The sequence below is a fragment of the Callionymus lyra genome, chromosome 3 (genome assembly GCF_982586985.1).
Source record: "Callionymus lyra chromosome 3, fCalLyr1.hap1.1, whole genome shotgun sequence".
NCBI lineage: Eukaryota > Metazoa > Chordata > Actinopteri > Syngnathiformes > Callionymidae > Callionymus > Callionymus lyra.
This window is the reverse complement of record NC_141820.1, coordinates 23,429,893-23,443,107: the sequence shown is the minus strand read 5'-3', so window position 1 is coordinate 23,443,107 and position 13,215 is coordinate 23,429,893. Positions and strand designations below refer to the sequence as shown.

General features: G+C 38.3%; 1 protein-coding gene across 1 annotated transcript in view; it reads left to right on the top strand.

Moving 5' to 3' along the window:
* The first annotated feature begins 939 nt into the window (after positions 1–939).
* The window catches only part of LOC148083903 (uncharacterized), a 15,864-nt gene continuing 3,588 nt past the window's right edge, over positions 940–13,215 (top strand). The window contains exons 1-8 of the mRNA XM_087787135.1: positions 940–1,033; positions 4,600–4,660; positions 4,915–4,935; positions 5,434–5,700; positions 6,258–6,345; positions 6,448–6,668; positions 7,636–7,923; positions 8,480–8,658. Coding sequence (XP_087643261.1) covers positions 4,615–4,660; positions 4,915–4,935; positions 5,434–5,700; positions 6,258–6,345; positions 6,448–6,668; positions 7,636–7,923; positions 8,480–8,658 — 1,110 coding nt within the window. The 5' untranslated portion in view covers positions 940–1,033; positions 4,600–4,614. The remainder of the gene's footprint in view (positions 1,034–4,599; positions 4,661–4,914; positions 4,936–5,433; positions 5,701–6,257; positions 6,346–6,447; positions 6,669–7,635; positions 7,924–8,479; positions 8,659–13,215) is intronic.

Genomic DNA, 13,215 nt, shown 5'->3' with positions numbered 1-13,215 from the left:
TTTTACACCACATTTTCTGCTATTGGGGTGAGTATTTTTAGGGGGCAGAAATACAAACATGACAAAAATCCCAAAAGTCATATTTAGATACTTTCAACCGATATACATATATAATAAATACATAATAAAGTTGTTAGTTTCCAGCTGATACTGTCATTTTGCATTTGAAAGAAATATTTAACTGTGTATGTGAAGAAACATTTATATATATATATTTATATATATATATGAACGTTTTACATGTTTAAAATACACAATTTGAATTAATATGATCAATAAATGATAGTTTGATTCTTAAAATGTCGTCAATGATTTATGATTTGCCCTTAATTACGTGATAATAATCATTTCCTTATCTTTTCACCGAACTCACCGGAAACAGCCAAATACCAGTGGTCCAACATCAAGCAGAATACTCGCTCCAGATCTGAGCCCAAAAAGATGTAAGTTATTAATAATAGCGATTCTTTTTGCTATTGAAGAACACGAAATCTATCTGTATTCTGAAAATATTCCTATAGTAAATAATTTAACACTGGACACGTTTTAATATAATATATATAATCTGGAGCAAAATCTCGTTTTTAAATATTTTCTGCTATAAATGAAATAACTGGTGATCATTTAGGATGTCATTGTAAAAAGATACTCTGTCGGTTATATAGCATGTGATATATATTATTCATTTTATATTTTCATCTCATTCAACTTTTAACGTCAAAACAAGATCTGCTCCAAGTGCTTAAAAAAAAGAAAGATACACTAAATTAAATAAATCGGAAATACTTGAAAACGTTTTTGTCATCATCAGAACATTTCGTTCAAGTTTTTCTCTTCTCCGAACCGTCCATCCCAGAGGGGGAGAAGCAGAACTCTGGGAGTGTGTGGGGGGGGCGTTGCTCCAGATCTGGGCTCCGCTCAAGTGTGTTGTCTCTCCTCTGGTCTGGTGCGAGGACGAGCTTTTGACCATTCAACAAAAAAAAAGAAAGAAAGACTTTCACTGCGGATAAGAGTCGAGATTTGTGGATCTAAGGTAACCATCTTCTCTATCACCCTCTTCTTTTTGCGCGTGTTTGGGTGTTCACTTGTATGGATGATCTGAAGAGTGTTTGAACGCATCGTGGAGATTGAGCCGAGTGCGCATTATTGTTCCATGTATTCCTGTCACCTGGGTTCGGACGGAGATGGGGAATCCTCACAGATCCTACGATAACCTCCATTTTCTCCTCAATTATTCATCTCTATACGGCCTGTTTTTTTGTTCTTTTCTTACTGGAGATGAGTTCATGGTGCATTGGCAATAACTGCTCTGTTTATGAAGGGATGGGTTTTTTTTTGGAAATTCTTAACGGAGTCATGGATAGAGAACGAGTTTTTTGTGTCACCGAGGCACCAGGTATCATCCCAGTTTTCTTCTGGATCTCCTCGTGTTCTCCTCCATCTTGGTCCGGAATCATCACGCCGGTCGTGATCGACACACCCTTAAGGCTGCACCAGCGTCTCCGTCCTGGCTCCGGTCCTTGCGGGATGGGAGGAGGAGGAGGAGGAGGAGGAAGAGGAGGAGGAGAAAGAGGGGGGGCTGGTGCAGGAGAATGGAGGAGCCCCGGTCCATTCATGGGACCAGGGGTTCTGAGGTGGGTCTGGCCCCGTTATTGATGCCGAGCAGGGCAAGGGAAAAGGAGTATCGATCAGGCGACGTTCAAGGGAGAAAGTCTTTCATAAGCGCCTCTAAGATGACGTATTCAAGTGTGTTAAAATACATTTTTATATTTAATTTTATAATTATCATTTATAATAATATACATTTTATTGAACATATCAGTTTTTCTTTTAGTATTCATTTCCCTGTTATATGTTTATATAAGTACATGTTTTATTTAAGCCAATTATCTTAAATGAATATAATATTTGGCATATACTGTTTATCCTCGATTTGACATCAAAGCTGCGATGGGTCTTGGATTTTCTTCCACATATACGTTGGGTGACTTCAGATGCAAGAATTCAAGTAGTTCAGGTCTGTTCGGTGACTTGCAGCCTCTGCATCACTCAGGTAAAGTCAACCTACACCTAGTTGTACAACAGTGTTTCAAACTGAAACTTGGTCAAATTTGATTCGATTTACTCAGTAAATTTTGATATTTTAATTCTAGTAAATCAGGTTTACTTGTACCCAGACAAAAATGCATATAAAAGTCTGTCACCATACGTTCATCTTATTTTTCTTTTTGGTCAAACTAGAAACTCATCAGAACATTTCTCTCATGACTGCGGCAGTTTTTGTCCTCGAGCTGTTTGTTTCCTCAGCATGATGAATCTCATACTGTGAAGGTTTCCAATGGTTCGGAAGTGATGCCGGTATTTCTTTTCAAGGCTGGTTCCTCTGCACGGCTGCACTTTATCTCCTCCCTAATTGGCTCCTCAAAGTCGTTAGTTACATCCTCAACATTAGGGGCTGTTGTTGTTGTTGTGGTCGGAAATGAGTCGGACGTCATCGTGGGAGCCGTTTTCCTGCAACTGAAAGGGAAACCTGTCCTCGAGGGTGTTGGAAGTAGAGGGGCTGGTGTGCAGAGGTTCATTCTACAGGAGCATCCGAGTCTATGGGGGTTTAAAATAAGAGAAAAATGTAAATGTTGCCATAAAATCGAAGATTTTCACAAACCTTTTTGTCAACAAGTCAACTTCATCCTGAGTTCCTGTCTCTAAACTATAAAACTTACTCTACTCTGCTGACCCAGATCACCACTAGTCAGTCATCTTCATCCACCCTGCCTGCACTTTCCTCTTCACCTCTATTTATCGGTGTTAACCATTGAAGATAAAAATATGTATTTAAAAAAAAAAGTGGATTCTTGTGAAAGTAGCTGCTATTCATCTATTTTCCTTGAGGGTGTTGGTGAGTTTAGTACCCTCTTTGTCGAAGTCAAACTCTTTCTCCCTTCCCTCCATCCTTCTTCTGAACTCTGGTTTGTGGTTGAGAGGCGAATGATCGACTGAGGAGACACAAAGCACTTTAGCTCACCGCCTGCACAGGCAGCACTTTATCTATTACGCCCTTCTAATTCTGTGCTCAACTCATGAAAAGAGAGGAATGGATTTTTGTGCCCACTTTTTGGCAGAATTCCATTTTGGATATTGAGATAGTTTGGGGTTATTTTTGATGGAAAAGGACAGCTACTGCTTTTGAGTTTCTGCAGGGGTACTTCCAACTTTGGTGTCACACACAATACATAAACGTTTTAATGTTGTTCATGCGTGTTTCACTCTGAGTTGAACAGTCGACACAAAGTCAAATAACATTTTTGATCAGTTTTGTACAGTCGTTATGTCTTGAAATAGTTTATATAGTGCTTTTAGCATCAACATTAATAGAACTGATACATAACTGTAAATTACTTTAGATAAATCTGTTCCATACATACTGACCTACTTAAAAACAAATGTAAAATATAAATATAATATAAGTTGTAGGGAAAATGTCAAAATCTTTTCCAACTATAAATAGATTTCTTCTAGGTTCTTCTTCTAGGTTCTTCTCTAGGTTTCCTCTGCACATCTATCTATGGAACCTTGACCCAGAGACAACACAAGGGATACCTCAAACACATTTGTTTTCGAGCCTCCGGGTCACCTTGACCCTGAGATAACACAAGGGTTAAAGGGAGGGATGAATTTCATTCAGGATTTGAACTCATTACTATACCGAGAGATGGAAAGGTGAACCATAATCTGTGTAGGAATATTGTAAACTATAATAAAGGGGCAACATATTTTTTAAAAAGGCTGCAGTTCATCAGGTTACCACTTGAGGCTGGCTGCAGAATGCCTAGAAGTTATTTTCAAAAGCTTGTCTCTTAGACACTACTTTTCAGCACCATGCATGGGGGGATTTTTACTTATCTTTACCTTTTGATTATGTTACCCCTGAATTTGCATAATAAGGGGCGTGGTTGACATGACTGCTAAGCGAGAGAGTGTTAGCCACCGTAGCCTCATCTAAATGGGCCCGGTTTCATTCCCTATTCTTAATGTAGAACGCTCAAACTCCCCTTTTTAACCGGTGAAAAACTGCACGACCAAGATGGCCGTGACCACGAACTGGCTTGAAAACTATGTTTCAGTAACGGTTGGTGACATCACAGGTACTATGTCGCTGGTCAAACCCTAAAGAAGTATTGACACTCATTCACACCCGTATTATGTTTTTCATCCGTAGCACATTTACTCGTTGCATTTATTTTTTCTGTATGATTCAATTAATATTTTTTAAAACATTGATAGCATCAGACAGCAGGGGGCAGTAGCATTATGAAATTGGCTGCCAAAACAAGATGGTGGTTGCTGAAATGAATAAAAATGTATATAGCCGCCTTGTTAGTGGTATTTTGTATATATATTCGTTTATCATTTTTCTAATATTGTCTCTTACATTTATCAACGCAAAACACTTAAAACTACCATCAACCTCTCAATCTTTCGGTCGTGTCACCAAAGGTATTTTTGGTTTGGTTGCTTCGTTGTTACCAGAGATCACCATTTTAATAAACCAGATCTAAGCAGTTCATTTTTGACTGACTGAGCTTTGTGTTTGATTTTCAGCGGAGACTAGTCAACATGAAATCAATCCCCAGCGCAGTGTTTAGCGCCCTCTTCTGCACCGGTAAGCACAAACGCTAATCCTCTATTTGTTTGCAAGTTTAATGAAACCTGTCCTAAAAAAGCTGACACTTCCAAATCACACCAGTTGGGTTTTGTGATCTATTTACATCCTCATTGCTTTTCTTTTTCTTTTTTTTTAACTCCTCTCTCTCGTCATCTGGGTTATTTCTGGCTTTCTCTGTGTCATACTTTTGTGTTTCTTTTGACTTGTTGATGCACATCATATTTTGACAAACTTTCTCCTCTCTTTCACAGCCGTGTCGGTATCACTGAGAGGTAAAGTAACTTTCATTTAGGATGAGGTTCTATTGCTCGATGCAGCTTCCTGTCTGGTTAAGATGGTCCATAAGAAGGGAGGATTTGAAATGGACTACGATGTTATTCATACGATGTGACCTGCATCTGTAGCGACTTTCATTTCATATAGTATCAGATCATTCAGATACCACAGGTAGACCCGTCCATGGCTTTTCTTCTTGGTCTCTTTCCTTAAGCCATTTTTCAATCCAACTGGGAGGAGATCCAGAACCAGATTGAGAGATTATAGCTCTACTTTTGCTCGTTTCTGTGGAAGGATCTTATTTTTCTCCATATTCAGAACCATAGAGAAGTTTATTGGTGAACTTCAATTGACTACGGTTGGTTTAGGCTCCTGCTAGTTATGACCCTAGCATGAGAATAGCGATGTGTTTCTGACATGCCTTGTCAGGAAAATGTTAAACAGAGACTCAAGAGAACTCCGGGGGAAATAATAGCTTTGTTCTTTTGCACCAGTCAAAGAAGAAAACAGAACTGCGTTCTTCGGTGAGGACATCCACATCGACGTCCCGTCAGGGGATGGCGGGGACGTGGTGTTCGAGCCCAGGATGTCAAAATCGTCTCCGGTGGTTCTGTTCCGAGAGGGAGAGGTAGTGGGGAAGCGTGGCGGACTCAACAGTTTGGGCCATTTGGTCCTGGAGGACGTTCAGAAGTGGGACGAAGGAACGTACGTCGTCAAGGACCACAATAGAACAATCAGACATCTGGTGCTGAAAGTCCGAGGTAAAGTTGTCCTAGATCTTTGTATTTTAAGAATCAGTTATGATTTTATTTTGCCAGTCACTGGAAGCTTGCAAATATTTCAAAGTCTTACTTGTATCAGAATTCGATAGACAATGACGTTTTGACCAATGAGTTGAATTTCATTGTCGTAAATGAATATGAAATGAACTGAAATCCTCATATCTTCAGTGGATCCCTTTGAAAAACTAATTAGAAATTCAGTAGAGAAAACTTGTTTTAAAGTTAATTCCACATTTACTTAATCTCGTAACCTCCTCGGAAAATACACAGACTTTGTCAGACTCCTGGTTGAAAGAAGAATGTTTTGCCAAATAAAAGCAGAAATGTAAACATTTGCTAAAGTATGAATGTCAACAAAGATGTAAAAAATGGTTTGGTGTGTTCATCAGTGCAATGGAAAATCAAGTTAATGGATATAAACGCAGATATAAAATCACGTTCTTAAATCAAAGCAGAAATAAAATATAAAAACACACAGATAGTAAGAAGTCTGCATATATAACACATTTTTAAAATCAACTTTTTCTTTTCTCCAGACTGTTCCGTGGAGCAAGTGGTGAAATATGGCGACACCTTCTCGATTCCGATCAACCACGTGGACGGTCCAATCACTCTGGAGTTCAGGTTCGGTACCCGTCTGAAACTATCGGCCGCCTTCAATCGATCATTTTGCACTTGAAGACGAACACGATTGTGATCAAGTCGATTCTTCTTCCGAACGTCAAGACCAAGCCTGGTCAACACTAGCGACACCCAGACCTCCACGGAGCCTCCGTTCGTGCTGCTCTACAACAGGACCGCGGTGTTGATGGAGGAATACGCCGGGCGTCTCAGCGTTTCAGAGAAACGGGTGACGCTGCATTCTGTGTGGATGGCAGATGAGGGAAGCTTCACGGTGAGAGACCGCGATGGAAGAGTGAAGAGGAGGAACTGTTTGAACGTCCGAGGTGAGTTGAAATCCAGTTATTAAGGGTTAAAGATGGTTGTGGGATTAGACTCAAGTACATATCGTTCATTATTTTGCTTGTAACAGCGACCAACAATAATCTATTGCTATCTCGTGTCATTTCTACTTTGATTATATATATTTAAAAAAAACACCTCAGACAATCAATCAATCCCTGATGCATAAGATGAAAACTAATATTTCTACATATAACAGTTTATCAGCGTTTTAATAGTAAAAGTATGGATTGTTTCTAAATAAAAATAATTGAATGAGTTAGTTGTGACCGGAAATTACAATTTATTTTCTTTCTTTTCTTTTCTTTTCTTTTCTTTTCTTTCTTTTCTTTCTTTCTTTTCTTTTTTCTTTTCTTTTCTTTTCTTTCTTTTTCTTTCTTTTCTTTTCTTTTTTTTCTTATCTTTTCTTTTCGTTGTTTTTCTTTGATCTATGTTCTTTGTCTTTATCTTTAGACTCAGATTGTGTCATCTTGTTCTTTCTCTTTATGTTCTTGTTCTTATTTTATTTTGATTTACTTTTTATTTTTTATGAAAAATTGCTGTATTTTCTGTGGCTCTTGGAAAAAAACAATTTCCCGAAGGAGACCTCCTGAGGGATCAAGAAAGTTTTACCTTACCTTTTACCTTACCTTACCTTACTTTACTTGACATATATTATGTAATGCACTAATCACGTTGTTTTTTTTCTTTAATAAATTGGGCACAAGAAAGTAAACACTAAATATAACATAATGAGTTAATTTTGTATGAATATTGTATGTTTTTTTTTATAATGGCCTATGGGCTACTAACTCGATAATCCTACTTTCTCCAGCAAGATTCAAAATACGTTACAGACATGTGTTTAGTTTTCCCATTCCTGAACTGTACTCTGTTATATTTGTGTGTATTGACTGTGAGAGTTTGGACCAGTTTAGTTAAATCTTTGGACCATTCTTCTTCTGCTTAAAGAGCACCAGGACTTTCTCCACCCGGCCTACGGATCAAACCTGAAGATGAAACTCTACACCAACCCGTCCAAATTGAACATCGTCTACAAGCCCAAATCAGACAATCAGGACCGGGCCGTCCTAGTCCAGGGAGCCCTGGTGCCCCCCACGGACCCTGGCCTGGATGGTCGGCTCACGGTGGAAGGATCTGAGCTCATCATGAAGAAAGTCACACCGTCCGATTCCGGCGTCTTCATCATAACGGACCTTGCTGGGTTTACTGTCGCACACGTCTACATAGATGTGAAAGGTAAGTCTGGAGGATATTTGGAGAAAATGTTGTGTCCCCTGATTCTTGAACCGTGTCACGAATAGCCTCCAATCCCCTGCAACCCAATTAGGTTATGAAGAGCTGAACTCGCTTTTGTGAGCCAAAGAAATAACCGTTGTGTTGTCTCTTTGTCAAGGTCAACGACCTCAACCACTGCATATGTATATCTGGAAGCCAGTTGTTTATCTTGACCCAGAACCAACACACGGGATCAATGATATTTCTATATCCTCCCGCTCAAATATCTGCATATTTTTTTATTGCAGTGACCTTCTTATGCCACTTGTTGACGGGTCACTTTTTTATTCAGCAAGTAGCGTAGTTTTATACGAATGATGAGTGAACTAATCCTTCCAACTTGTGGTAGTTTCTTCTGCAATATCTTTTCGTGTACGAATCAACCACTAATCCCACCGATATTACTCCACATACATCGATAAAACTAATCCGATCCAAGTAGCGCTCGACTGTCTTGAGAACATAATCTTTGAAATCCGTATACGAACACGATGTGAACGTCTTTGTGATTCTCCAGCCTACAAGCTTCCGCCAGTGTCAGTCGCCATCCTGGCTATGATGTGCCTCATCGCTTTCATGCTGGTGGTCTGTCTGCTGTCATGCGTCTATAAGGTTCACAGGAGGAACATGAAGAACAAGAAGCTGACGCTCCTCGCTCAGCAGGTCGGGAAAGGAGAGGGCGAAGCCTTCCGACAGGTGAGGCTCATCTTAACTTATTCTTAGTCTGTTAGGGGGGGACAAGCTTCGGTCAATTCTTTTCTAAGAACCTAAAATCATATGATTTGGACTATTTGGACGAATGGCTACTGATTCTCAGCTTTGAATCTCTCCCTAAACCTTAACTCGCCTGTTAAATCCACTGACACATGCAAGTTAGCCTGAAAATAATACTGACAGAACATGTTTTATTTTTGCATAAACAGAAAAAAATGGTAAAAAAGTTTTTATTTTCTGTTCTCCAAGTCTGTTACTGTTTTAAGCATCTGGCAATGCTTCAAAAGTACTGTTTTTGGCAACACCGCTATCAGATAATTATGTTTTGCTCACTAAGTCTGCACACTGACACATTTCTAAGCTATAATAATCTTTTCTATAGTCAGGATTTTTTTGTTGAACAAGGAAAGAAAAGGTCTGTGTTTTCCTAAGATGTGTGACTTTGTAGGATATATTTATACTCCTGGAAAGAAAAGTCCTAAAAATACAATGTTGATCTATGAGTGGGCAGAACAGTCATAGAACTACAGACTTACTGTACATCCCTCTTCAAGAGAATCAGAAAGTCAATAAAAAGGAATGGTACTTGTGGATGCCACCATCAAATAACTGCCATTTGTAATTGTAATTCATTTAATTATACACAAACTGCTCCATAGGTCTTTCAAAAGGTACCAGCTTGAGACTTCTTCAGCGTCAGATGTCGGCTCCTGAATCATTGATGACGATGTAAGGCCTGAATAAATGAGCTCTCAATTGTTTCTCCAATAACATCAGGCTGTTTGTCAGATGACCAGTTTAAGACTTCCGCCCCCTCACTCGGTATAAATGAAATACAAGCTTTATCATCCGATGGTAAGATAAGCTCTAGAGCAGGCAGATGTGGGTAATTACTGCTTATTACTCACAGTATCAGGAGGAGCAGTCAAATATTTTTAGAGGTTAAGCTTAATTATTTCTTTATTCACAGCTACAGACGCTTCTCCACTTTAAGTAACACAAGGATATTGACAATTAATTCAACCTTAACCTACAGATGTTTCCTTAAAATACATTATTAATCCGATTTATTTCTGTGTGTTGAGATTCACTTGTGTGTTGTCTGTCTTGAGTATGCAGTGTTTTGGGTTAGTTCTGTATCGGGCTAGCTAACAGTGTTGCCTGTACGTTACTTAGTTTCTCTCTCTGACTTGAAGGATCGTCACACGGAGCCTCGCCCTGGTGAGAGAATCCAGTTCTGGTGTTCTACTTCATATATAAGACACATTTGCTTCCCGAGAGCCAAATAAGATCTTGGATCCACTTGTCCCTGCGTGTTGCTGACACTTTCAAAAGCATTTTGAGAAAAGAAATATGAGGAGTTTTACTTTCGTCAGCCGGCAGTGAAGAGTTGATGGAAGATCTCATTTGACAGTTCCGTGACTTATGTGCAGTGGATGTGACTGTCGGATCTGAATCCAAATTCCTGCTGGTCCTTCAAGAAGTCTGACTTCTAATACTTCACTTCAAGTTCTAGTGTATACAACAGCCACTTTTATAAAGCTACACTACGAACACATACCAATGAGTTTGTATAGTTCCTGAAAATTATGCCTATTTGCGTTTTTTCAAGTTTAAACAAGTAAAATATCCAATGAACCGGCATTTTGGAAAAAAAAAAAGTGTGACTAGTTGACTAGTGTGTAATAGTTCTAAAATACATAGCATATATTTTATACAAGTTATATTTGTCTGTTTTTCCAGCATTTAAAGTGCTTTACCACAATGGGAGTAGGCCGCAATGCAGCACACCAGTTCAACTATCACCGGTTTACTCACATATAATCAAACCGACAACCTCTGGGGCACAAGACTAGGCTAGAAACTGAAAGCCCAAAAAATATGTATAATGAGAAGAACAAGAAATACAAATCTTTTTAAAACAACGTAAAAATTAAAATTGAAAATGATACAAATTCATAAATAATAGTTGAAATTACATGAAAGTATGTGAATTTGTTTTCATCTAAATAAATAGATAAATTAAATGTCAGAGGGGCCAAACATGAGTTTCTGCGGGGCCACATGTGAAACTCAAAGAACTCCACATGTGTTTTCAAGAACAACACAACTCGAAGTGATGTGTGAGGTTCATCTTTGAGGATCCTTGAAGTTTGGATTTGGATCCGGGCACACATTGTTGTTTATTTTTCAAAAGGTCCTTGAATCTCAATTTCTGGGTTTGTAAACCTGTTTTGTTGGACGTCTTGTTCGAGGCTTGAGATGAAACGACCTGTTGAACCTTTTTTTTTTCCGACTCTTGTGTGTGACAGAAGAGGAGCGACGAGTGAAGTCACACAGTCATGTGACTTTTCTTTCCCACCACCACTCTTCCCTTTTGTCTTTTTTTTTTGTTTACTTCCTGTCTTTTCTCTTTTCTTCACTGTAATATTCGTCTTTCTATTTTTAAAATGTGATCCTTCAATGTCTAACTGTTCTATGTTCTTCCTGAGTCTACCAGTCATTTTCTTTGTTCATCATACCTCCTTCTGTCCATCCACGATCCCCCCTTTATTTCCTCTCATTCCTGCCTTTCAGCTTTATTGCCATCCTTCCCGATCTTGTTCTCCCTTCCTTATCTCTCCTCCTTCCTTCCAGTCACTCTTCTTTCATCTCTCCCCTTCTTTAATCTCCATCTCTCTCTCCTCACGCGACTCTCTCCTCCCTCTCTCCGTCTGTTCGCTGCAGTCATCCAGCGAGGAGGAGGATGATGTTGATGATGATGATGATGATGATGATGATGATGATGATGATGGTGGTCACAAACCCAGAAGCTTCACTGCGGTTGAACGTGTGTTGACTTGGCTCAGCAGCACACTTCTATTGTGTTGTCCTTGTAATGTGTGTCTTTGTTAATATTTGTGTAGTTCTTCCCCTGCCATCAATCAAGTGTGCGTGTCTGACTTGTGTGTTTTCCCGTGTCCATGCTTCAAATGTCATGTGATCGTTAGGAGCAGGTGTTTATTTGTCACCATTTTTAAAATTTGAAACATGCACAAAAGAGGCTTCACATCCTCTCCTCTTATGTTGTGTTGGTCCACATGTTGTCTCACAAAGTGATGTGAAGTTGTGAGTCTGTTGCTGTCAGTTTCTTATGAAGGAGGAAAGTTTTGTGGAACATTCCTTTCCATTGCTGACTTTTCTTCCGTAACATTGTCGCTGATTAATTCTCAGCCACAGACAATAGGTAATGTCTGTTTTTTCAAAATGTAACAGACCTTATTGTTGACCTTAACGTGTGGAAATGCGTACAAAAGTCTGCAATAATGTGCATATTGTGTAATGTGAAGATTTCTTCATCATTAAGTGTGGCTTTGAATTACCATCTGGATCCATGAATCATTTGAAGAAGGAGCAGCATCAGTTAGCATTCTCTTTTTTTTTTAATGCTGACAAAAACAGACTAAATTCAAGAGATTTAATAAATGTAATGCCAAAATATGAAGTGGAAATAAATCCCAATTAAGTTGTAAATGAGACACTGTTTTCACTTTAGCGCTTCATTGTTTTCATGACCCATTTGACAGTTTCAGATCAGTTGGTTTACTATGACTGTTCTAAGGGGCCGTAAGCCCAACTAAAATATGTAAAAGAATTAAAAGGGCAGTATAATTAATTTTAATGAGTTTTGTTATATTTTCTTATTGATTATGTATTATTTATATGTCACTTTAAGTAAATGTCTTATTTTAATTTAATTTTTTCTTATTTCATTCTTTTATTCTGTACTGCCCCCATAAAAAATGTTGAGTTGACAACAACACCAAGTTTATTCTGAGTTTAAACTGATTATTATTCTGATCAATTAAGCCATAATTTAATTGCATATTTAAAAAGAATTCCATCACAAATCCTTAGAAAACTTTTTCAATTTAATAATTTTTGTAGCAATGACGAAATAAGGCCAAATGCAAAAGATTAAATTTAGAGATGTCATTACATAATTTAAAACATTTAGACAATTTCCCGACCAATAAAGTTTATCCATCCATCCATCCATCCATCCATCCATCCATCCATCCATCCATCCATCCATCCATCCATCCATCCATCCATCCATCCATCCATCCATCCATCCATCCATCCATCCATCCATCCATCCATCCATCATAAAATACATCGAAATCTGTTATTGCTTTGTGTAATATTTCATTTTAAATACATTTAATTTATAAATATGACTTTGAAAAAAACTCTATTTTCAAAAGGACGGATTAAAGAGCAGGAAAAGATCTTTAATAACTTAAATAAGTTAAATACATTTGTATCCTATCGGAAACATGAATAGATTTATATATAATTTTACTCCGACCTCATGATGGCTGCAAAAATACTTGCTTACTTTACTTACAGTCTCATATGGTACATGCTTGGCAAACCTTATCAAATCTGCTCTGTAGTGAGAAAACAAGTGTAACTTGATGTTCACACCAGACAAATATATTCGTTTCATTTAATTAATGTGTGTGTGACGTTGTGTAATATCATACTCCAGTAGTC